Raw genomic sequence first — 25,193 nt, 5'->3', positions numbered from 1 at the left:
ATGTCACCTCCGATGCCACTTCTCTGGCGGACCCACCCTGTGAGATGACACCCGAGAATGTAGAGGAGGCGTCCTCTCTAAAGGACTTCCTGAAGTCTCACCCGTGAGTCCTGCTCTGAACCGTGTTATGTGCAGTAGAAAAAATATAATCTAGTTGCCAGTCCACTAACCAAGGATTCTTGTTTGTTTTTTCTTTTCCAGCCAGAGAAAGCTCATCAGGAAGTTCCTCAAACAAAAGGTAAGTCCCCCATTTCTACTTCTTTACCGACTCTAATCATGCCGACAACAACAAAAAACATGTAACTTAAAAAACGAAGAGGAAATGCTGTCACTTAAAGTTGTTGTATTTCTTTCTATGAATGTGACCATAGAGGACCTGGAAAACATGTCCTATGTGGTCCTCCTGCCAGCGATAGCTCTGCTCAGGATCTCCAGTCCAGAGTCACTCCACTCCTCCTGCCGGGGGTCAGGGGTGCTGAAGATCATCTCAGAGACGTTCCACCGGCGGAGCTCTGAGCCAAAGGGGAGGCTCTGGGGTGGGCAGCCCCCCACACCCAATTCTGAGACAGACCAGGAGATTCAGGGTATAGCAGACATGGCTGTGAGTAACATCATGAGGTATGCCCAGGAGGACCTCTTCTCTGGTATGAATGACCTGGAGACCACCAATCCATGCATCACTCTGACCGAAGAGAGACTCTCCAGCATCTTCTCAGCGCTGTTCATGAATGCCTGTGAGAGTGCCCAGGAGGCCACCAGACAGATCCACCACATGAGGTCCGGAATGGGAGTCGCCCTGGGTCATCACAGGGATCGAGCAGGTCCAACATACCAGAGTTGGCGTTGAACCTCTGTCAGCTGGCAGAGTGTGTTGATGCTCAACCACTATTTCTGGAACATCCAAGTGTGTCCTGCTCCAACAGAAGTGGACTGCACCCACTTCCAGAGCAGGGCTGGGTGGAGGAGCATATTGATTCAGCCCTAGGTCAGTTGTCCACCATTGAGGCAGACATGGGCGAGTTAGAGAACTTCACCAGACCTCTGCCACTGACAAATGGAGACGACAGCTCATCCAATTTGTTGTCGGGGTCGTCCACTGCCTCATCTCCATCCACCTGCCAGTCTTCTCCCGATGTGAACTCAGAGGGAATGGCCCACTACATCATTATGGCCCTGGAAACCCTCCAGGAGGGGGAGGACAACAGCTGGAGTCACTCTCAACCTCTGTCATCAGGCAGAGGAGATGGAGAGGGTTTATCCCCAGAAAGACACACTCCACTCCAGCGTCAGTGTGGGAGAACTGGGGTCAGTGAGGAGAGCCAAGGGAAGGGATGTCCATTAAGCCCTCAGTGAGGGGTCCCTATCTGTCTTTGTCCTGCTCGGGGAGAGGCCAGGGTAGATTTTTCCGACCAGCACTTGGGACATGGAGCAGAACCAGCCTCCCAGCACTCCCACATCCAGCGAGGAGGATTTGTGGGACAGCAACTCCACATGGTCTCATGGGGTTGAGGAGGAGGGGTCAGAGCCTCGTCGGAGGTGGGCAGCTATGTCGGAGAGGGGCAGCTCCCTGATCCTGACCCCCCCCCCCCCCATTGTTATTATTGTTATTGCCATTTACACTGTGTCCAAGATGTTTTGGGATGAGGGTGCTGTCGATGGGGGGAGGAAGTATTTTTCTCCGCTCATACAGGAGTAATAAAGGCCTAGTTCACTAATTTTGTGATCAAAAAAATAAATAATGCAGCACCCCTGAGAAATCTCTCTCTCTCTCTCTATCTCTCTCTCTCTCTATCTATCTATCTATCTATATATACTGTACAAGTTAAAAGTTTGGACACACCTACTCGTTCAAGGATTTTTCTTCATTTTCACTATTTTCTACATTGTAGTATAATAGTGAAGACATCAAAACTATGAAATAACACATATTGAATCATGTAGTAACCTAAAAAAGTGTTAAGTAATAGATATTGATTTATCGGGGGTGCTGCAGCACCCTCAGCACCCCTACTTCCTGCAGCTATGATTGGGCTGTTTTACCCTCTCCCTTTTTCTCTTCTCTCTCCTGTTTTTTCTACTTTTCTGTAAAGTATTTTGTGACATGTTCAATGTGAAGCAACACTTTAAATAAACGTTGATTTGACTAGAGGCCTTCTGCCAGGTCCTGACTGCCTGGTTGGAACAGATGCTGAACAGGATCTGCAATGACAATTACAGGGCCAGTGTCATCATCCAGAAACGGCCATTTATAACCTGTTTTACCATTATGACCAGTATAAACCCTGTAATAGCCAGTGTATTACCATTCTAGTAAATGTACTAGATACATCATAGATGTGACTTCGAACCAGTTCAGAATATAAGTGTGTTTTATTAGGATTGGATTCTGGTGCCAGGGACAGGTTCCATGACACGCCATGTCCTTCTTCATCAGAGGAAGAAGAGGTGTTCTCAAGTGTCATGACTGTCTTACATTTGGAGCCCTCCACCTCAACCAAGGCAGCACGGGCAGCTCCTGCAAAGACCCTGGAGGTCAACCCCTGTCTGGGGGGTTGAAGATGAGAGAGTCCCCAGCACCTCCATGATTGAGGGGTCCCTGACAACCACTCAGGTAGCATGGAGCTGATGTCTCTGAGGTGAGTACCGGCTCCCTGACCCCCTACCGAGGACCGACAGGACCTCCTGGAGAAGATTCCCTCTCTCCTGCAGGGTGAGATCCTCATCGAAGAGGACATCCCCCTACGCAGCAGTCCCAGGGACACCGTCATGAGCCCCCAGACCCTGAAGCTCATCCTCCAGGGCATCATGCGCCGACTGGAGGCCTCAGAGTCCCCCAGACAAGGAGGGCTATGGTGGTGAGGGAGCCATATGTTGCATGGCAGACACCATCGCGCGCGTCATAGACGACCACACCCAGGACTGGAGTTCAGACGGCCATTTTTGAGCGAGGAGGAGCCGTGCTGGTGGGAAATCACGCTCCTCCTCAAGCTCCTCAAAGAGTGACATCACCCTCACAGAGGAACTCTTGGCCCAGGGGGAAACCCTGGAAGAGGACCAAGAGGATGTGGCTGCGATCGACAACAAGAAATGTGACTCTGCTAGCTTGGAGAAGGCCAGCAGCAGCTCCCTCTCCACAGACCTTGTGGACAGCACCTCCACACAGGTAAGGAGACTACCATTAACCAGTAGGTTGTTGAGTTATTGGGGCTGTTTGATTGTGAGGCACCAACTCATATCTGTTTCGAGGCAATGAGGAAGTTAGGAAAGGGGAAGTGAGGTTGCAAGAAGACCCTGAAGAAGAACAAGGTGGCAACCCTTGGCGCTGATGTTAAGTCCTCCCTTCTGTCAGTCCACATGTCTATTTATATTCAACAAAATTATATTATTTCACCACCATCCCCTAACATTACCACCATTGTAATGTTAGGGGAAGAGACTATATGAACTAAAAAAATTGTGTTTTTGTTTTCTGTTGCAAAAGTTTATTTTACGGTTTGTCCTAATGATGTCATCCCCTGTTCTCTGTCACCTGTTCAGATAACCGTGGCTGATGAGCTGGGAAAAAAACAGTCTCTCCTCCTGCGGATTACAGCTGCCATGGAAAAACTATTTTGCCTCCCCTGCAAAAAAATAAGCTGTAAAAAGTAATTGTGTGGGTATTCCCATTTAGTAGGCACTTCAGTGCACCTGCCTCCTCTACAAACCCAGAGTCAACAGAAGAGGGAGACAAACCCCCCTACTCACAACACATTTGATGATTCCAACCATACCCCCACGCTATGGAGGCGAGGGAGCCATCTGTTGAATGGCGGACACTATCACACACGTCATAGATGACCATGCAGAGGGTTGGAGCTCTGACGGCCATTTTGGAGCCTGGAGGAGCCGTGGGAGTGGGAGTTCCCACTCCTCAAAGAGTGACATCACCCTCACCAAGGAGCTCTTGGCTGAAAGGGCCAAGGAAGCGGACCAAGACGACGTGGCTGATGACAAAACTGGCAAACCCCCCCCCCCTACAAATTCTTAAGTGCAAATTGATGTGTGTACTGCATCAATATTATGAGTTCACTGTGCCAGTCATTATAGTCAATCTAGGCTTTAACACTCTTAAGTGTTGTCACGACTTCCGCCGAAGTTGGCTCTCCTGCCTGTTCGGGCGGTGCTCGGCGGTCGTCGTCACCGTCCTACTAGCCACCATCGATCCCTTTTTTGTTTGTCTGTTGGTTTTGTCTTATTAGTTTCACCTGTGTGTATTTTAGTTTATTGACGTCCTTATTTATAGTAGGTTGTCCCGCCCTTGTTTCGTGCGGGATTGTTTTGGTTTCATGTATTTTAGTGAATACGTATTGTGTTATTTGCTCCGATATATCTCAATCCTGTGTTGGATTATTTCACCCTGTTTTCGGGTTTTCAGTGTTTGTTCCGGAGAATAAACTATCGACTCACTGCACCTGCTCTCTGCGCTTGATTCCACCTACCTTGTTAATACGTGACAGAATCCCGCACCACCCATGGAATCAGCAGGAGCAGCCGCGTCTCCTCTCCCATCGATGGAGGAGAGAGTCCTCCACCACACCAGCGTGCTCCATCGGATTGGTTCTGCCATGGACCAAATGATGGAGAGGATGGATCGATGGGAGAGGAGTGGTCTTCCCACATCATCGCTAGCACCCCCTTCTCCAGCACCTCCTGTTCCTACGACCACATCTGGCTCCGGGGCTCTGCGGTTGACACTCCCACGGGAGTATGACGGAACGGCGGCTGGGTGCCAGGGTTTCCTCCTTCAACTGGAGCTATACCTGGCTACCGTGCGTCCTGCTCCCTCTGGAGAGGAGAGCGTGAGCGCCCTCGTCTCCTGCTTGACTGGGCGAGCCCTCGAGTGGGCCAACGCAGTATGGAATGGCCCGGACTCGGCGAGGGATAATTACCCAGAGTTCACCCGCCGATTCCGAGCTGTTTTTGACCATCCACCAGAGGGTAGGGCGGCGGGTGAACGGCTGTTCCACCTGCGGCAGGAGACGAGGAGCGCTCAGGACTTTGCTCTGGAGTTCAGGACCTTGGCCGCAGGAGCAGGATGGAACGACAGGGCCTTGGTCGACCATTTCAGATGCAGTCTCAGGGAGGACGTCCGCAGGGAGCTGGCATGTCGGGACACCACCTGCACACTGGATGAGCTCATTGACTTGGCTATCCGTCTCGACAATCTGCTGGCTGCTCGCGGGCGTTCGGATCAGGCCCTGTCGTTTCCACTTCCCAGCCCTCCTGTCCCTATCCCTATGGAATTAGGAGGGGCAGCTTCGAGGGAGACCGGAGGAGGAGTGTCCTCCTGCACCAGTTGTGGTCGACGAGGGCACACGTCAGACCGGTGCTGGAGGAACTCGTCTGGGAGTCGGGAGGGCAGGCGGAGCACTGCTCGATCACCCCAGGTGAGTAAGCACCAGACTCACCCAGAGCCTCCTGTCGGTCATGTGTATGTTTTGATTTCTTTCCCTGGGTTTTTTCCCTCTCTACAGCATAAGGCGCTAGTCGATTCAGGCGCAGCTGGGAATTTCATGGATCGTGGGCTTGCGTTAAGGCTAGGGATTCCCCTGGTGTCGGTAGATCAACCTTTCCCCGTGCACTCATTAGATAGCCGACCATTAGGGTCAGGAGTGATTAGGGAGGCTACGGTGCCACTGGACATGGTAACGCAGGGGGATCATAAGGAGCAGATTAGTCTGTTCCTTATAGATTCACCTGCGTTTCCGGTGGTGTTGGGGGTTCCCTGGTTAGCTCAACACAACCCGGTGATTTCCTGGCGACAGGGGGCTCTTAAGGGGTGGTCAGAGGAGTGTTCAGGTAGGTGTAGAGGAGTTGCCGTTGGTGCGACTACGGTGGAGAGTCCAGACCAAGTTTCCACCGTGCGCATTCCCTCTGAATATGCCGATTTGGCTATCGCCTTCAGTAAAAAGAAGGCGACCCAATTACCACCTCATCGTCGAGAGGACTGCGTGATAAACCTTCTGGAGAACGCTGCACTTCCTAGGAGTCACGTGTATCCATTGTCCCAGGAGGAGACGGTAGCGATGGAAACATACGTTACTGAATCACTGAGACAGGGGTACATTCGGCCCTCCGCATCACCCGTCTCCTCGAGCTTCTTTTTTGTGAAGAAGAAGGATGGAGGTCTGCGTCCGTGCATTGATTATAGAGGTCTAAATTCCATCACAGTGGGGTTTAGTTACCCACTACCTCTCATCGCCACGGCGGTGGAATCATTTCACGGGGCGCGCTTCTTCACAAAACTGGACCTGAGGAGCGCATATAATCTGGTGCGTATCCGGGGAGGGGATGAGTGGAAAACTGCATTCAGTACTACATCTGGTCATTATGAGTACCGCGTCATGCCATACGGGTTGAAGAATGCTCCAGCCGTTTTCCAATCCTTCGTAGACGAGATTCTCCGAGACCTGCTCGGGCAGGGAGTGGTAGTGTACATCGATGACATCTTGATCTATTCTGCCACACGCGCGGCGCATGTGTCTCTGGTGCGTAAGGTACTTGGGCGACTGCTGGAGCATGATCTGTATTGCAAGGCGGAGAAATGTGAGTTTTTCAAACAGTCCGTTTCCTTCCTGGGATATCGTATTTCCACCTCTGGGGTGGTGATGGAGGATGACCGCGTTACAGCCGTGCGTAATTGGCCGACTCCGACCACGGTGAAAGAGGTGCAGCGGTTTTTAGGGTTTGCCAATTACTACCGGAGGTTTATCCGGGGTTTTGGTCAGGTAGCTGCTCCCATCACCTCGCTGCTGAAGGGAGGACCGGTGCGCTTGCGCTGGTCAGCAGAGGCGGGCAGAGCATTCACTCGTTTGAAGGAGCTGTTCACCAATGCACCCGTGTTGGCGCATCCGGACCCCTCTTTAGCGTTCATAGTGGAGGTGGATGCGTCCGAGGCTGGGGTCGGAGCCGTGCTGTCCCAACGCTCGGGCGTGCCACCCAAACTTCGCCCTTGTGCTTTCTTTTCGAGCAAGCTCAGCCCAGCAGAGCGAAACTATGATGTGGGGGACCGGGAGTTGTTAGCTGTAGTCAAGGCTCTGAAGGTGTGGAGACATTGGCTTGAGGGGGCTAAACACCCTTTTCTCATCTGGACTGACCATCGTAATCTCGAGTATATCCGGGCAGCGAAGAGAATGAATCCACGTCAGGCTAGATGGGCCATGTTTTTTACCAGATTCCGGTTTACCCTCTCATACCGGCCCGGCTCCCAAAACACCAAGGCCGACGCGCTGTCCCGCCTCTATGATACCGAGGAGCGGCCCGTTGAGCCAACTCCCATCATTTCACCGTCATGTCTCGTGGCACCGGTGGTATGGGAGGTGGACGCAGAGATAGAGGGGGCCTCACGGTCAGAGCCGGCCCCTCCCAACTGTCCAGTAGGAACCCAGTACGTACCGAGGGGGGTCCGGGACAAGCTGATTCGGTGGGCTCATACTCTCCCCTCCTCGGGTCATCCTGGCATCGAGAGGACAGTGCGGAGTCTGAGAGGGAGATACTGGTGGCCCACGCTAGCTAAAGACGTGAGATTTTATGTCTCCTCCTGCTCCGTGTGTGCTCAGAGCAAGGCTCCTCGGCACTTGCCTAGAGGGAAATTACAACCCCTCCCCGTTCCACAACGGCCGTGGACACACTTATCGGTGGACTTTCTTACCGACCTTCCCCCGTCCCAGGGAAGTACTACAATCCTGGTCGTTGTGGATCGGTTTTCTAAGTCCTGTCGTCTCATCCCGTTGCCCGGTCTCCCTACGGCCCTGCAGACTGCTGAGGCCTTGTTTACCCATGTCTTCCGGCACTATGGGGTGCCTGAGGACATCGTTTCTGATCGGGGTCCCCAATTCACGTCCAGAGTATGGAGGGCGTTTATGGAGAGACTGGGGGTCTCGGTCAGCTTAACCTCAGGTTTTCACCCCGAGAGTAATGGGCAGGTGGAGCGCGTAAATCAAGAGGTGGGCAGGTTTCTGCGGTCCTATTGCCGGGACCGGCCTGGTGAGTGGGCAAGGTATGTTCCCTGGGCTGAACTAGCTCAGAACTCCCTACGCCACTCCTCAACTAACTTGTCTCCTTTTGAGTGTGTGTTAGGTTACCAGCCGGTCCTGGCTCCATGGCATCAGAGCCAGACCGAGGCTCCTGCGGTGGAGGAATGGGTACAGCGCTCCAAGGACACATGGAAAGCCGTTCAGGACTCACTACGGGTAGCGGGCGAACGGCAGAAGAGGAGCGCTGACCAACACCGCAGTGAGGCCCCCGTGTTTGCACCGGGGGACAGGGTCTGGCTCTCGACCCGGAACCTGCCCCTCCGCCTGCCCTGTCGGAAGCTGGGGCCGCAGTGTGTGGGGCCGTTTAAAGTCCTGAGGAGAATAAACGAGGTGTGTTACAGGTTACAACTTCCTAGGTATTACCGTATTAACCCCTCGTTTCATGTGTCTCTCCTCAGGCCGGTGGTGGCTGGTCCCCTGCAAGAAGGTGAGGTGCCTGAGGTCCCTCCGCCCCCCCTGGACATCGAGGGGTCCCCGGCGTACACAGTTCGGGGCATTCTGGATTCGAGACGCCGGGTGGGGGGCCTACAGTACCTCGTGGACTGGGAGGGGTACGGTCCGGAGGAGAGATGCTGGGTTCCGGTGAGGGACATTTTGGACCCTTCTCTCCTGAGTGATTTCCACCGCCTCCACCCGGATCGCCCAGCACCTCGTCCTCCGGGTCGTCCTCGAGGACGGTGGCGGCGCGCTGCGGGGGCCGCGCGTCAGGGGGGGGGTACTGTCACGACTTCCGCCGAAGTTGGCTCTCCTGCCTGTTCGGGCGGTGCTCGGCGGTCGTCGTCACCGTCCTACTAGCCACCATCGATCCCTTTTTTGTTTGTCTGTTGGTTTTGTCTTATTAGTTTCACCTGTGTGTATTTTAGTTTATTGACGTCCTTATTTATAGTAGGTTGTCCCGCCCTTGTTTCGTGCGGGATTGTTTTGGTTTCATGTATTTTAGTGAATACGTATTGTGTTATTTGCTCCGATATATCTCAATCCTGTGTTGGATTATTTCACCCTGTTTTCGGGTTTTCAGTGTTTGTTCCGGAGAATAAACTATCGACTCACTGCACCTGCTCTCTGCGCTTGATTCCACCTACCTTGTTAATACGTGACAAGTGTATTGGTATTGACACAATAAGAGTTACATTTGAGTATTTTCTAAGTTGGTCTTTCTGAGGGAATACATCTGCAATATACTGCTAACAATGTAATTCGAAAATGAAAAACACTTCTAGAAATGTACGAAGTAGAATTGATCATGTTCTTGCCTTTGACAGTTTAGATCATTCAAATCTAATAACTCAGGGTTGTGGAGGTCACAGTCTCTTATGACGGCTACCAAAGACTGCTTCCAAAGTCCATCCTGCTTCCACCACTCGCTCGCACTAGTCCAATATTTTAACCTCTCCCTACCGGAACCTAATCGATGTAGCTGGCCCGGCACTCATGCGAGATGTGGTTCTGGGTTGCAGAGATTATGGAGGTCAAAACAAGGTCTATAGCTGTGTTTACACAGACAGTCCAATTCTGATCTGTTCCACTAATTGGTATTTTGACCACTCAGATCAGCTCTTTTGCTAAGAATTGGGCAAAAGATCAGAATTGGACTGCCTGTGCAAACACAGCCTTAGACTGTCATGCAGGACCTGACCAGGAAAAACTCTGATCTGATAAACTGTCAAAGGCAAGAACATGATCTATACTACTTTGTACATTATACTACTTTGTACAGTATTTTTCATTCTAGATTAACATTATTAGCAGAATATTGCAGATGTATTCCCCATAATATACTCCAGCAAGCAATAGGTTGGAAACTGACCAAGGAAAAATAAAATAAACTCCTGCCCACAAGGAAATAAGATGGAACACTTGATGATGTAAATGTAGGCTATGTTTATTTAGCCTGCCCATTACCGCTATCAGATGTAAGCAGGCTATTTCTGGTGTGCATTTTCATAGCCTTTGTGTGATGTTTTTCACCTAGCATCAATTATGACCAGGTGCTCCTTTGCTTTTCTGTCTCAGTCTCCCTCTGGCAGTATCAAATTCTCTGTAAGCAAATCTCCCATTTGCATGCCCTGAGATTTGTTTTTGTTTTATTCAGCTATAGTTTGAGTTTCTGCTTATGTAGGGATAAGGAGGCCAATAGGGAAAGGGGATACCTAGGCAGCCGCACAGCTGAATGCATTCAACCTTAAATGTGTCTACCGCATTTAACCCAACCCCTCTGAAGCAGGTGTTGTTGGGGGTTAACAGCCTTGCTCAAGGGCAGAACGACATATTTTTCCACCTTGCCAACTTTGGAAGTTGAACCAGCAACCTTTCGGTTACTGGCCCAACATTATTAACCGCTAGGCTACCTGCCTCTCTCACTCTCACTCTCACTCTCACACTCACACTCACACTCTCACTCTCACACACGTCTTCTGCACAACACTGTACCTCAGTTCGTCTTTGGGACTATTGTTATGTATTGACCTAATGGCTTGTTGCTTAATGTAGGATAGTATGTATCCACTATAGATTTGGGCTTGTTTCCAATATTAGATAATGAGTGTAATGAGATTTGCGATATTAAATGTTTTAGTCATATACGTTTTATTCTACTGTAACTGTACTCATTTATCTTCTGGTTGTGATTGCATGGGCACATTTTTACTTGTAAGCAATAACAGTTGTTTTGTGTGTGGTTAAATTGCAAATCTGGGAGAGGGGAAAGAGATAAGCAACAGCGTACAATGTGAGAAATTGGAAATTACAAATCCATGGTCTGGACATGGTCACATGATACATTGGGCGCGCTCCTGCTACCTACCGTACACGTTGTGCCAGCGCAACTGCGCGCAGCTCCATCAGAAAAAAATGTGTAGCCTCCCGCTCAAGCCATCATCGGAAATGCGCGGACAGACAAGGCGATATTCCTCTGCCCTCCAAAACCCGAACGAAGAGTGACACCCTTCGGTCATTCGGTTCTTTGCTCGAGGGAAGCATAAGATAGTCTCGTTTGAAAGAAGGATTTTGTGGCATGTGATACTGGGAGACTGACGCGTGTTCGTGGTTCACGGATGTTACTACGAAAACGGATCTCGACAGTTTTTGTGCCTCTGTAGCGTTTTATGTTAGCAATGGATCTCTATCCCTCTTCGGAGTCTGTTACGCGGATAGGGAGGGAGTCGTGCCGTTTGTTCCCCGGGTGCTCTAGCTGTTGATAGCTAGCCTCAAAAGAAAAGAACAATGAACGGAATCAAACAGTTTTGTTTTATGCTTTTATCCTACTGACATTTTAAAGACACTCACCGGGAACATTTTGTATTTGTTGAACGAACCATTAGTCGAACAACTAGACAAACAGCTTCCTTGGACAGTGGCCCGTTGAGGCGACACAATGGGATTATCTTTGACCATTGGCTGAGGACTGTTTTTAAAAGTTCCTTTATCTCAGAGAATATAGTGGTGAGTTTTTGGACAGAGCACATATTTGAGCAACAATTGGATGAATTGATCATCTAGCTGCCTCAATTCGCGGAGAAGACCATTGTGAGCACTCGCCGGACAATCGCATGTTGTCCAGTCCAGTTGGTCTGGTCTAGAACGGCACCATCACTGGAGCACGACACAAAGAACCACGATGGCGAATGACTCGATACAAGTAAGTTGTTACGTTGCCGTTACAGTGTAATAACAACGGTGCTACAATGTACGTTATCTGCAGCTGGGGGTATCATTCATTCGACATCAATGGAAACCCAATGCGGTTCTATTTTCTATTTTTTCTATTGTCAAATAATAATTGAACTGGATTTATGACGATGCATTGCGCTCTTTATGCTCTGAATTTTGTCAAGACACACTTGTGGTGTCCTGCATTGTCACCTTGGCATGTTTCCTCATGGGTTCCTTATTGCAGCCAAATGCATATGCGAAGAGCGCCTGGCCGGGCGGGCACAATACCGGGCGGGTGTTTGACACACACACAAACACATAAATACACACATACATCCCAGTGGACCTCACCAGTTCTCAGAACCACATTGAGTCTGAGAAGAACCAATAGCAAGTCGCAAGGCTCCCAACCTTTTTGGAATGGACTCCCAACCTTTTTGGAATGGACCCTTTTCAAAGGGGGGGGGGCATGTTTGTGGCGACAGTCATTATTGCCAACTCATTTCTGACAGCTTGAGCAATGCGTTTTGACTATAACGAGGTCTTTGACAAATATTACAAGGATAATGTGAAATACGAAAAGGAAATTCATACCATTGAAATAGAAATACACACCACTAAAGCGATGGACATTGAGCTGGGGTAATTTTGTCATTTAGACTAGTTTACTTGACAGTATCCTGATTCAGTATTTGACTGAGTTGGTGCAACGACAGATGTTCTTTACAGTGGGGGTTGTGAACAACTCAGCACGGGTGCCACCACCACTCACAAAGACGTTGAAAATATCCTAACAGTGGGTACTGTTGTAGGCTACAGAAGTTCCTCTTGCCTCTGCTCTAGTTTAGTGTCAAGTCAGCAGTCAGACCCCTTTTTACCTCAGCATTTACCTCGTGTGTGTCAGCAAGTCATGAACCCAACTCTCTGTTTGTAGTAAAGTACGGCATGCGTCCTGTAAATGCTGCTTCTCATCTGACTGTTGTTAAAGCTCTGTACTGGGTTAGTAAGTTACGTCACCCTTCTTTACTAACTAGCCTTGGCGATGTCTTCTAGTCACACTGCTTGCCACATGGGTACTGTACTATTTCACATGAATCTTTTATCAGACTCTTATCAGGGCTGATTTATTCATTCAGGTTTTCAAACCCATTCCAATTTCTCTCGTTTGTTGGAACTTAAAACTTCTTCCCCCAAATAGGCCCAACCTGGCTTACGATTCCATGCTTGGCACAGTAGCCAATTATTTGTATAGCTACAGTACAATATAATACTAGAAAGCAGTACCAGACAGGAGGTTGTCACCTCTCTCTCTCTCGGGGTCGGTTTTGCCCTATCCATATCCTCGGCAGGTTCACACACAATGGAGGAGGGCAAGCTTGGGGGACTGACTCAAGCCACAGTGACGAAGTGGGAACTCTGGTTTGGAGGCACAGACAGGGAGCCATTATCCCCTCATCCAACACGTACACTAGTCTGGTCTGGTGACTCGAACTGAAGACCTCTGCTGGTCTGGCAGTTGATAAAGTCTGTCATAATCATCAGACTCCAATGTCTTCAGTGGTGGGGAGGTTTAGCTTCTTCACAGCACACCCTTTTGTTCCCCACACACACAGGAAGACTGATACAAAATAAGCCGAATAGGAATCTGAACCCAAACAGCGTCACACTTCCTCCTAAAGGTCACGGGTGGGGGTGGGGGGAACAGGGATGTAAATGTATTGTAACTAGTGGGATGTAAGTTTGTGATAGTAGAAGTTTTAGAAAGGAGAACGTTGAATCAAATATCCATGAATGTATATTCATCTATAGTTGAAGTTGGAAGTTTACATACACCTTAGCCAAATACATTTAAACTCTGTTTTTCACAATTCCTGACATTTAATCCTAGTACAAATTACCTGTCGTAGGTCAGTTAGGATCACCACCTTATTTTAAGAATGTGAAATGTCAGAATAATAGTAGAGAGAATGATTTATTTCAGCTTTTATTTCTTTCATCACATTCCCAGTGGGTCAGAAGTTTACATACACTCAATTAGTATTTGGTAGCATTGCCTTTAAAATTGTTTAACTTGGGTCAAATGTTTTGGGTAGCTTCCCACAATAAGTTGGGTGAATTTTGGCCCATTCCTCCTGACAGAGCTTGTGTAACTGAGTCAGGTTTGTAGGCCTCCTTGCTCGCACACACTTTTTCAGATCTGCCCACACATTTTTTATATGATTGAGGTCAGGTCTTTGTGATGGCCACTCCAAGCCATTTTGCCACAACTCTGGAAGTATGCTTGGGGTCATTGTCCATTTGGATGACACATTTGTGACCAAGCTTTAACTTCTTGACTGATGTCTTGAGATGTTGCTTCAATATATCCATATAATTTTCCTGCCTCATGATGCTATGTATTTTGTGAAGTGCACCAGTCCCTCCTGCAGCAAAGCACCCCCACAACATGACGCTGCCACCCCCGTGCTTCACGGTTGGGATGGTGTTCTTCGGCTTGCAAGCCTCCCCCCTTTTTCCTCCAAACATAACAATGGTCATTATGTTCTATTTTTGTTTCATCAGACCAGAGGACATTTCTCCAAAAAGTATGATCTTTGTCCCCATACGCAGTTGCAAACCGTAGTCTGGCTTTTTTATGGCGATTTTGGAGCAGTGGCTTCTTCCTTGCTGAGCTGCCTTTCAGGTTATGTCAATATAGGTCTAGTTTTTACTGTGGATATAGATACTTTTGTACCTGTTTCATCCAGCATCTTCACAAGGTCCTTTGCTGTTGTTCTGGGATTTATTTGCACTTTTCGCACCAAAGTACGTTCATCTCTAGGAGACAGAACGTGTCTCCTTCCTGAGCGGTATGACGGCTGTGTGGTCCTATGGTGTTTATACTTGCGTACTACTGTTTGTACAGATGAACGTAGTACCTTCAGGCGTTTGGAAATTGATCCCAAGGATGAACCAGACTTGTGGAGGTCTACAAATTTTTTCCTGAGGTCTTGGCTGATTTCTTTTGATTTTCCCATGATGTCAAGCACAGAGACACTGAGTTTGAAGGTAGGCCTTGAAATACATCCACAGGTACACCTCCAATTGACTCAAATTATGTCAATTAGCCTATCAGAAGCCTTTAAAGCCATGATGTCATTTTCTGGAATTGTCCAAGCTGTTTAAAGGCACAGTCAACTTAGTGTATGTAAACTTCTGACCTACTGGAATTGTGGCACAGTGAATTAATTCTAAGTGAAATAATCTGTCTGTAAACAATTGTTGGAAAAATTACTTGTGTCATGCACAAAACTATAGTTTGTTAACAAGAAAATTGTGGAGTGGTTGAAAAACAGGTTTTAATGACTCCAACCTAACAGTATGTAAACTTCCTACTTCAACTGTACACTTTTTTTCAGTTTTGCATGTTCACACACACACACACACACACACACACACACGCACACACACGCACACACGCGCACACACACACACACACACACACACACACACACACACACACACACACACACACACACACACACACACACTAAAGACAGACACTCAGGGTAATGCATACGGATCATTCACCTAAACAGCTGCATGACGTAATGTGATTGCTATGCACATATCTCAGGCTTTCTCAGCAACCCAAGGCCCTGTGGCCGTGTAGGCAGACACACGCTAGCTAATGCATTAGGCCGTCGTTGTAAAATAAGTATTTGTTCTTAACTGACTTGCCTAGTTAAATAAACAACACGCTACCAGAGACAATGAGAGCCATGCTGTTCACAATTGAGTTGCTTAAGCTACTTCTTTGATCATTTTTATTTTGTATTTAAGAGGAATAGGACTTGTGATCTCACAATGTAGAGGAGAAGGGTTTTTATTTCCTTATTGACTCTTATCAGCAGAACTTTTCTTGTTAGCTGAGACAGTCCCAAGCACAGGACTGCATTGCTTGCTGTTTGGGGTTTTAGGCTGGGTTTCTGTACAGCACTTTGAGATATCAGCTGATGTACGAAGGGCTATATAAATACATTTGATTTGATTTGTGTCCCTACTGACTGTCACTGACTGCCCCCCATTTGATGTCCCTATTGGCCGCCACTATCTTTGATCTTGGCTCTTGCTGGTCGACACAGTCCATGCACTGTTTTCTTACTGGCCACTATGCATGGACAGTGTCTCCATGCGGTGTCCATGCTGGCTGTCTGTTCCCCGCTCCCAGTAGCACAGTGTGGCTGTGTGAGTGTGATGGTGGGGGTGGGGGCTGTAAAGGGCATTATGCTGATGATGAGGTTCTGGCCATAGCAGCACAATGGCCCCCATTGTCCCGACTGCAGCCCCAGATCACGTTCACCAATGCACTGTGTTTCCTCATCCTATCCTGGGTGGCCACAGCCTCACTAATAGGTTCAAGCAAGGCCCCACGGTGTGGCATCATGGCTGTGTCTGTTTGTTTTGTGTGGGAGTGTGTTTGTTTATGTGTGTTTGTCAATGACACACAGGTTGGGTGGAGTAATCACTTTCGTGTTGACCTGCTTTCACGTGTGAGTCTGGGTTTGAGTAGATGTGTGTGTGGTATGAGTGTGTGTTCTTTGTGTAGATGTGTTTGCCTATTTGGGCCAGCTGGTTTGCATAGTGAAGCCCTAGTTTTGTGTGTGTGCATGTGTCCAATGCCCATACACTTGCCCCTGCGTATTTTGTCCTATGTCTCTCCCTGCCATCCCCTGTGCAAACATCCTCCCATTCTCATGACCTAATGACCTCGCCCCTCTGTTGCAGCCCCTCCCTCCCCAGTCCCTACCTCATCCACAGTTCACACCCTGCCATGATTTCACCTCTCCACTCTTCTCTTTTTTTTCGTCTTTCTCTTGTTCCATACGCCGTGGCCAGACTTTGCCTCTACCCTGGGGGCCTTGCCTGGCCTTGCCTGTGTGTGTGTGTGTGTGTGTCCAATCACAGGCAATGGAGCCTCTGATGGAACGTGGCCACGCACCAGCTGCTCTCTCCCTTCTCCTCTCTTCCGCCGAGTCCGCGTTTTTCCACGCAGATTATGGAGGGATGGGACCTCGGGATCTTATCACCCAATGGGGATAATTAGATAATAGAAGTATTTTTATTTATTGGGATAGTTGAGGATTTTGGCAACTTCCCCAGAGTCAGATGAACTTGTGGATACCATTTTCATGTCTCCCCGGGCAGTTTGAAGAAAGTTGTTAACTAGCTTTAGCGCAATGACTAGAAGACTGTAGACTACATCATTGCGCCAAGCTGTTCCCATAGACTTCTAGTCATTGCGCCAAGCTGTTCCCATAGACTTCTAGTCATTGCGCCAAGCTGTTCCCATAGACTTCTAGTCATTGCACCAAGCTGTTCCCATAGACTTCTAGTCATTGCACCAAGCTGTTCCCATAGACTTCTAGTCATTGCACCAAGCTGTTCCCATAGACTTCTAGTCATTGCACCAAGCTGTTCCCATAGACTTCTAGTCATTGCACCAAGCTGTTCCCATAGACTTCTAGTCATTGCGCCAAGCTGTTCCCATAGACTTCTAGTCATTGCGCCAAGCTGTTCCCATAGACTTCTAGTCATTGCACCAAGCTGTTCCCATAGACTTCTAGTCATTGCGCCAAGCTGTTCCCATAGACTTCTAGTCATTGCGCCAAGCTGTTCCCATAGACTTCTAGTCATTGCACCGACGCTAGTTAACATTGGCCCGCGAAACTACCTCTTAACGCTCTTCATAATGGTATCCACAAGTTCATCTGACTCTGGGAAAGTAGATACATCCCAAACTATCCATTTAAACACTTCGACAGCAATTTGTCGTTAGACATGTTCAGTGTTGGGTTTTCCCACTGTTAGCCTATTTGTTTCACTTCAGGGCAGACAGTGTGACTGTGTGCCCGATTTTATCTTCAAAGGTGCCGGACGTTAGTTAAACTACTTCAGCAGAGTAAAGATGAAATCAAACACCTAAATCCCAGATGGGATTTTTCATAACTGCTGTGGATTGTGTACATTGCATGGTAGAATGGGTATGATGTATTGAAGGGAAGTAAACATTGAAATTGTGTTTGGGTTGTTCAGTCAGAACTGTAAATATGATTTTGAGTGTGTGTGTGTGTGTCACCCACTCTCAGACCCCTGTCTACTGAGTGTGTCTACTCTTTGGCGATGACGGTATAAATGACTAGGGAATTAGGCCTCTCTCTTTTAACAATCCTCTTATATGATTCTACTACAGATCAGGTTACACAGATGACATTTAGAGAGGCTGGTTCACTCAGTGTAAAAGATCCCCAGTGTTTGTTCTGTGGTTGAATGGAAAAATAATATACGAAGGTAAATATTGTAGAAAAACATTTTTTTTGCATTCATTTCCTGTTAGTGTCAGTATTCTCTAAATATTCGGATTCATTTCCTGTTAGTGTCAGTATTCTCTAACTATTCGGATTCATTTCCTGTTAGAGTATCAGTATTCTCTATAACAAATTCTGAAGAATTGAGTCCCACAGTATCACACACTTGAATATCCACCTGCCTCTGAAATGGGCGTGGCTTGAGTCACCTGGGCGGACAGTCGGGAGGCGCAGAGGACAGGAGACAGGTGTGTCAAGTGTGTTACCTGGAGCTGTGCTGCCATGGCAATGGCTGTCGGGGGAGGATGAGCTCATAGTTTTATGCCTAGTCTACTCTGTGGTGTCTCTCACACACACACACACACACACACACACACACACACACACACACACACACACACACACACACACACACACACACACACACATCGCTACCTGGCCCATTTACAGCAGATTAGAGGCCCCTTTGGGATGTTGTCCCATTCAGAGTCAATGGAGCAGTTTGTGGTTAAGGCGGGATGTGAAGCTACAGAGACTAAAACACTCTCAGAGATGGGAGACGGGGATGGAATGAGGTGGCAGACGAGGATGGAATGAGGTGGCAGACAAGGATAGAATGAGGTGGCAGACGAGGATGGAATGAGGTGGCAGACGGGGATGGAATGAGGTGGCAGACGAAGATGGATTGAGGTGGCAGACGAGGATGGAATGAGGTGGCAGACGGGGATGGAATGAGGTGGCAGACGAGGATGGAATGAGGTGGCAGACGAGGATGGAATGAGGTGGCAGACGGGGATGGAATGAGGTGGCAGACGAAGATGGAATGAGGTGGCAGACGAGGATGGAATGAGGTGGCAGACGGGGATGGAATGAGGTGGCAGACGGGGATGGAATGAGGTGGCAGACGAGGATAGAATGAGGTGGCAGACGAGGATGGAATGAGGTGGCAGACGGGGATGGAATGAGGTGGCAGACGAAGATGGAATGAGGTGGCAGACGAGGATGGAATGAGGTGGCAGACGAGGATGGAATGAGGTGGCAGACGAGGATGGAATGAGGTGGCAGACGGGGATGGAATGAGGTGGCAGACGAGGATGGAATGAGGTAGCAGACCAAAAAGGATAAGTTGCTAATGTAATGAGTCATGATGTAATGTTTTGAAGCATTTTATTACTTTACCACATAGTTCTAAAGAGTTGTTAGTTGTGTGTGAAATCTATCATTGGAAATAACATGGAAGTGTGTCCATCCAGCCGTAACCTTCCCCAACTCTAATCCATCCTACATAATGATTTGAAAACATCCCGTCCCGTAGCAATCCAACCATCACTTTCATATACCCTGCCATCTATTCTTGATTAGTAGAGAAATCCTCCCCACTCCCAACCACATTTAACCCCCCTGAAACATGTCGATCTGTTCTCACCTCCTTGTTCTCATCCCCTTCAACCGTAATGTTCTTTTCCCATGCTATTATGTGTGTAATTTGGATTTGGCTGCCGTCAGACACATGCCCATCTCTCTCCCACTCAATCTATAGATAAGATGAGTCTCGGCTGTCACACGACACACACACACACACACACACACACACACACACACACACACACACACAACCACAAAAATACACAAACACACAAACTGTCACACACATATGCCTTGGTTAAAAGTAGCCATGATCCAGAACTAAACCTTGATGCTGTATGTATTGAATAATGATTCAACAGGGAATTGAATCAGAGGACCAGTGTCCTCATCCCATTAACAAGCATTGGTCTCAGACCCTAAAATAGACCAACCGTTAAACCAATCTCTTCCATGTCCTCTTACATGTTTCACTCTGGATGTGTCTGAAATGGCACCCTGTGGCCTATTCCCTATAGTGCACTGCTAGGGTGCTATTCCAGATACCTGCTAGGGTGCTATTCCAGATGAAGCCTTTTTAAACTTTTTTTTTTAACAAGTCCAACTACTATTATTAATCAATGTGTCACTCGAACCTCAGGGTCCATTCCTGCTGTGGTGTTGACTTGTCTCTGCAAGTCCTGGGTTCAGTTAGCCACAGACCTGCTGAACTTGTCATGCAACCTGTAGCCTAACCTTAACGGTAACTGTTGTGATGCAATGTAAAGTATCGGCCCCCAGCCCACACAGTGCATTCTGAGCCATAAGCTTAATTGATCTTTAGTTCATAGGCTCTTTGCTCTGCTGGGAGCTAAAAGGAATCCTTCAACTAAGTTGAGCCGTATGTAGGCTATCTCCTCTATCTGCCCAGGATTTGATAGCTCTCTTTTGCAAAGACTAAGTTCCGCGTTGACTCGGATGAAATGCATCTCTTGACTCTCTCCCGGCGTTCAGACCATTGTGCTACAACAGTCTAATAATGTAGCTGATGTTCTGCCGCTGTCACTGTGCCGTTCATTTTGAAGAGCCGTGTCTCCTGCACGGGGCTCATGCCTTCTGGCCCCGCTGTTTCACTCTCGCGCTCTGACACACACACACACACACACACACACACACACACACACACACACACACACACACACACACACTTGTATTCCCCCTGTGTGAGAGCTCTGCTCTTCTCTGGCACTGTGGGGGCTCCCAGGCAGACAGGCAATAGTTCTTCACAGTTGGCTGTTAGTCACGGTTCAGCAGCACCACGTTGCAGCCCGCCACTCTCCTGGAAACGAACCTCATATCTCTTACTGTATGCACGCCACACACACAGGAACAGGACCGCCACACGTGGACTAGTCTTTTCTACTTGTGATCCAGCTGTTATTGAGGAGTCTTTTAAAACAACACAAGGACCTGAGCCCAGTAGTCCAGCTGTGACCACAATGAAACACTAGAGAGGGTCATTCTAGTTGCAGTACCACTTTAAGAGGTCTTGTGCACACTAACATTCACACCACTACCCAGGGTGCTGTGGGGCACGGTGACCCGACAGAGGCGGAAGTGAGAGGAGTAGGTTAGTGTGTCCATCCCATACAGTATTCTCCATACAAATACCATAATGTAATGTTTTGATGCATTTTTAAAAAACGTTACCACATAGTTCTAAAGAGTTGTTAGTTGTGTGTGAAATCTATCATTGGAAATAACATGGAAGTGTGTCCATCCAGCCGTAACCTTCCCCAACTCTAATCCATCCTACATAATGATTTGAAAACATCCCGTCCCGTAGCAATCCAACCATCACTTTCATATACCCTGCCATCTATTCTTGATTAGTAGAGAAATCCTCCCCACTCCCAACCACATTTAACCCCCCTGAAACATGTCGATCTGTTGTTCTCATCCCCTTCAACTGTAATGTAGCAATCCAACCATCACTTTCATATACCCTGCCATCTATTCTTGATTAGTAGAGAAATCCTCCCCACTCCCAACCACATTTAACCCCCCTGAAACATGTCGATCTGTTGTTCTCATCCCCTTCAACTGTAATGTAGCAATCCAACCATCACTTTCATATACCCTGCCATCTATTCTTGATTAGTAGAGAAATCCTCCCCACTCCCAACCCAAACCACATTTAACCCCTCTGAAACATGTCGATCTGTTCTCAACTCCTTGTTCTCATCCCCTTCGACCGTAATGTTCTTTTCCCATGCGATTATGTGTGTAATTCGTTTTGCCTGCCGTAATACATATGCCCATCTCTCTACCTCCTCAATCTATGGACAGGATGAGTCTCAGCTGACACACACACACACACAGTCACACACAGTCATGCCAGTGGCCATGACCCATCACTAAACCTTGATGCTGTATTGAATAAGTATCCTGCAGGAAATTGAAGCAGAGAACCAGTGTCCTCATCCTATTAACAAGCATTGGTTTTTGGCACGAAAATAAAACCAATCTCTTCCACGCCCACTTACATGTTCCAGAAATGGTTAGACTGTGGCCTATTTCCCCCACAGTGAACTACAAAGGTGTCATTTCAGACGCGGGCTTTGTTTTTGTTTTCTGGCTGAACATAGCCAACTACTATTATTAAAGCCAGAATTATTTTTGCCACATCCATTTTTGGACTTATAAATTAATGATATGTATCCACCCATGTTTTTGTTAAAGAATAATGCCGCATGAGCTTAGTTCAGAACCCAAAACATATAAGCCTGTTTTACTCCAATGTTTGTAAACAATGTGAATGTAAACAAACACTGTATAACCTCAACATGGTTTAAACTATAATTGTGATACCTTGGATGATCAGTACTTGCATCCAAAACTCCGTCTATGAATTTGAGTGGATACATTTCTCCAGGCCCATCCCTCAGCTTTCTACCTAAACAATTTGTTTATGGTTTCAATGAAGGGTTCTAGATTTAACTAATGTGTCACTCAACCTCAGGATCCACTTCTGCTGTGGTGTTGACTTGTCTCTGCAAGTCCTGGATTCACTTAGCCAAAGACATCAGCCTAACCTTAAAGGGACATTTGAAATTTGTTCTTCATATTCATCCTCTCCTGCACTACCCCAACATTGACATACAGTTGAAGTCGGTAGTTTACATACACTTAGGTTGGAGTCACTCGTTTTTCAACCACTCCACAAATTTCTTGTTAACAAACTATAGTTTTGGCAAGTAGGTTAGGACATCTACTTTGTGCATGACACAAGTCATTTTTACAACAATTATTTATAGACAGATTATTTCACTTATAATTCACTGTATCACAATTCCAGTGGGTCAGAATACGCTACATACACTAAGTTGACTGTCCCTTTAAACAGCTTGGAAAGTTCCAGAAAATGATGTCATGGCTTTAGAAGATTAGGATAGGCTAATTGACATAATTTGAGTCAATTGGGGGTGTACCCGTGGATGCATTTCATGGCCTACCTTCAAACTCAGTGCCTCTTTGCTTGACATCATGGAAAAATCTAAATAAATCAGCCAAGACCTCCACAAGTCTGGTTCATCCTTGGGGGCAATTTCTAAATGCCTGAAGTTACCACTTAATCTGTACAAACAGTAGTACGCAAGTATAAACACCATGGGATCATGCAGCCGTCATACCGCTCAGGAAGGAGACGCCTAGTGATGAACGCACAAAGTTATGGCAAAATGACTTAAGGACAACACTGTCAAGGTATTGGAGTGGCCATCACAAAGACCTGACCTCAATCCTATAGAACATTTGTGAGCAGAACTGAAAAAGTGTGTGCGAGGAAGGAGGCCTACAAACCTGACTCAGTTACACCAGCTCTGCCAGGAGGAATGGGCCAAAATTCACCCAACTTATGGAAGGCTTGTGGAAGGCTACCCAAAATGTTTGACCCAAGTTAAACAATTTAAAGGCAATGCTAATTGACTGTATGTAAACTTCTGACCCACTGGGAATGTAATGAAAGAAATAAAAGCTGAAATAAATCATTCTCTACTATTATTCTGACATTTCACATTCTTAAAATAATGTGGTAATCCTAACTGACCTAGGGAATTTGTACTAGGATTAAATGTCAGGAATTGTGAAAAACTGAGTTTAAATGTATTTGGCTAAGGTGTATGCATAAACTTCCGACTTCAACTGTATGTGACAATGGTGCGTTTCAATGTTTTGTTTTTAAAAAAAGGTAGAGGAAGATGTTAATTGGTTGATGTCATTGGAAACACTTATCTTCCAGTGTGTTTGTTTTTACTACCAAACATATAAATGTACCATTTTAACTTATGTTGATGTTGGGGTGGTGCTGGAGATGATGACGTTGAAAAAATAAAATGTTTCCTTTTACGGTAACTGACCTAATGTGATGCACAGCCCACACAGTGCATTTTGAGTCGCAGGCCTAATTGATCTTGAGTTCATAGGCTCTTTTCTCTACTAGGAGCTAACAGGAATAAAACCCACTTTGCAGTATCACTAGAGAACATTGGTTATGTAATTATTACCCCCAGAATGTCCATTATTCCAGAGGAGGATTCGGACGGGATTCGCCTTTTTCCAATCTACCCCCTACAATTCCTTTTTTTTCTCTCAATAAATTGACCATTATCACAGAAGACTGGAGGTTTTTATTCCAGGCATGAAGATATTTCAACATGTCCAGGTGATAACAGTCTACACTGATAACTCGAGCTTGGCTTCCAGGTTTTTAAACCACACCAGAACGTCTTTGCTATAGTGTTGCCATAATATTTGACTTGTTGTCATAATCATTATTTTAGCGATCCGCACTAGAATACGTCCTAAATGTCCCCCAGCCTGTACATGTGAGCTGAACAGCACACTTGCACATGAGATGCATTTTTAGGCTATGGGTGAGACAGTGAACTGGTCATTTCTAAAAGTTTAGCTAAGTGAATTCTGCTTTGCAATCTATTAACAGCAAGGCGTTGCCTTAAAAAGGCACACCATTTTTTTTTACTGCCGCATTTGCCAATGTTAAATTAATTGCCACAAAACCTGTAAACAAAAGCATTCACTTTGAAAGTGGATACATGTAGGGCCTTGATATATGTGACCGACCACCTCGATTCGGTCTTGTGTAGCAATTGTTTTTTTACATTTTTTACATTGGATAAAAGCAACGACTCTACGAAGTGGTACATTATACACAGTAGTTGAGGAACAATGGGAAAGTAGTTATGCTTTGAAAGTTGATAAACTTGTAATCCCACTTTTGAGAAAAATGACTCTTTAAATGTTTTGGTACACCTACTGGAGAGCTCTTCTTTGTCTACACCTATTCAGCATTGTTCACACCCTCGTAAGCCTTAGCCCTACCCATCTCTTTAAGGATTCACGTGTGAGGCCATGTGCTTAACAGGGTGAGTAAGATAGGGTAGTTAAACAACCAAAGCTTTCAAGACTAAAAGTGGTGAAAGTAGTAGCCTACAATAAGGAAAAACTCCAGGTAAAAATACACATTATCTAGTCCTGGGCCTATATCCTAATCTGACTTTGGTGCAGGTCATGTTGTTCTTCACATTGGTATCTGGTGAACACACACTATATCAAATCAAATCAAAGTTTATTTGTCGCATGCGCAGGCTACAGAAGGTGTAAACGGTACAGTGAAATGAGAGGAGAACAGAAAATGATCAAGTATGTTTATATGAAGAATCTATTGATATTGTAAAATCATTTCCAGGCAGACTAC

General features: G+C 46.9%; 1 protein-coding gene across 1 annotated transcript in view; it reads left to right on the top strand.

The window, feature by feature from the left end:
* The first annotated feature begins 10,849 nt into the window (after positions 1–10,849).
* LOC110485853 (serine/threonine-protein kinase N1) overlaps positions 10,850–25,193 on the top strand; it is a 63,853-nt gene continuing 49,509 nt past the window's right edge. Inside the window, exon 1 of the mRNA XM_036940521.2 lies at positions 10,850–11,712. Within this exon, the coding sequence (XP_036796416.2) occupies positions 11,692–11,712 (21 nt within the window). The 5' untranslated portion in view covers positions 10,850–11,691. The remainder of the gene's footprint in view (positions 11,713–25,193) is intronic.

This window comes from Oncorhynchus mykiss, chromosome 13 (genome assembly GCF_057628025.1).
Source record: "Oncorhynchus mykiss isolate SJ-2025 chromosome 13, ASM5762802v1, whole genome shotgun sequence".
Lineage (NCBI taxonomy): Eukaryota > Metazoa > Chordata > Actinopteri > Salmoniformes > Salmonidae > Oncorhynchus > Oncorhynchus mykiss.
Note: the sequence above shows the minus strand (reverse complement) of the source record. Positions and strands in the feature narration are given on the sequence as shown.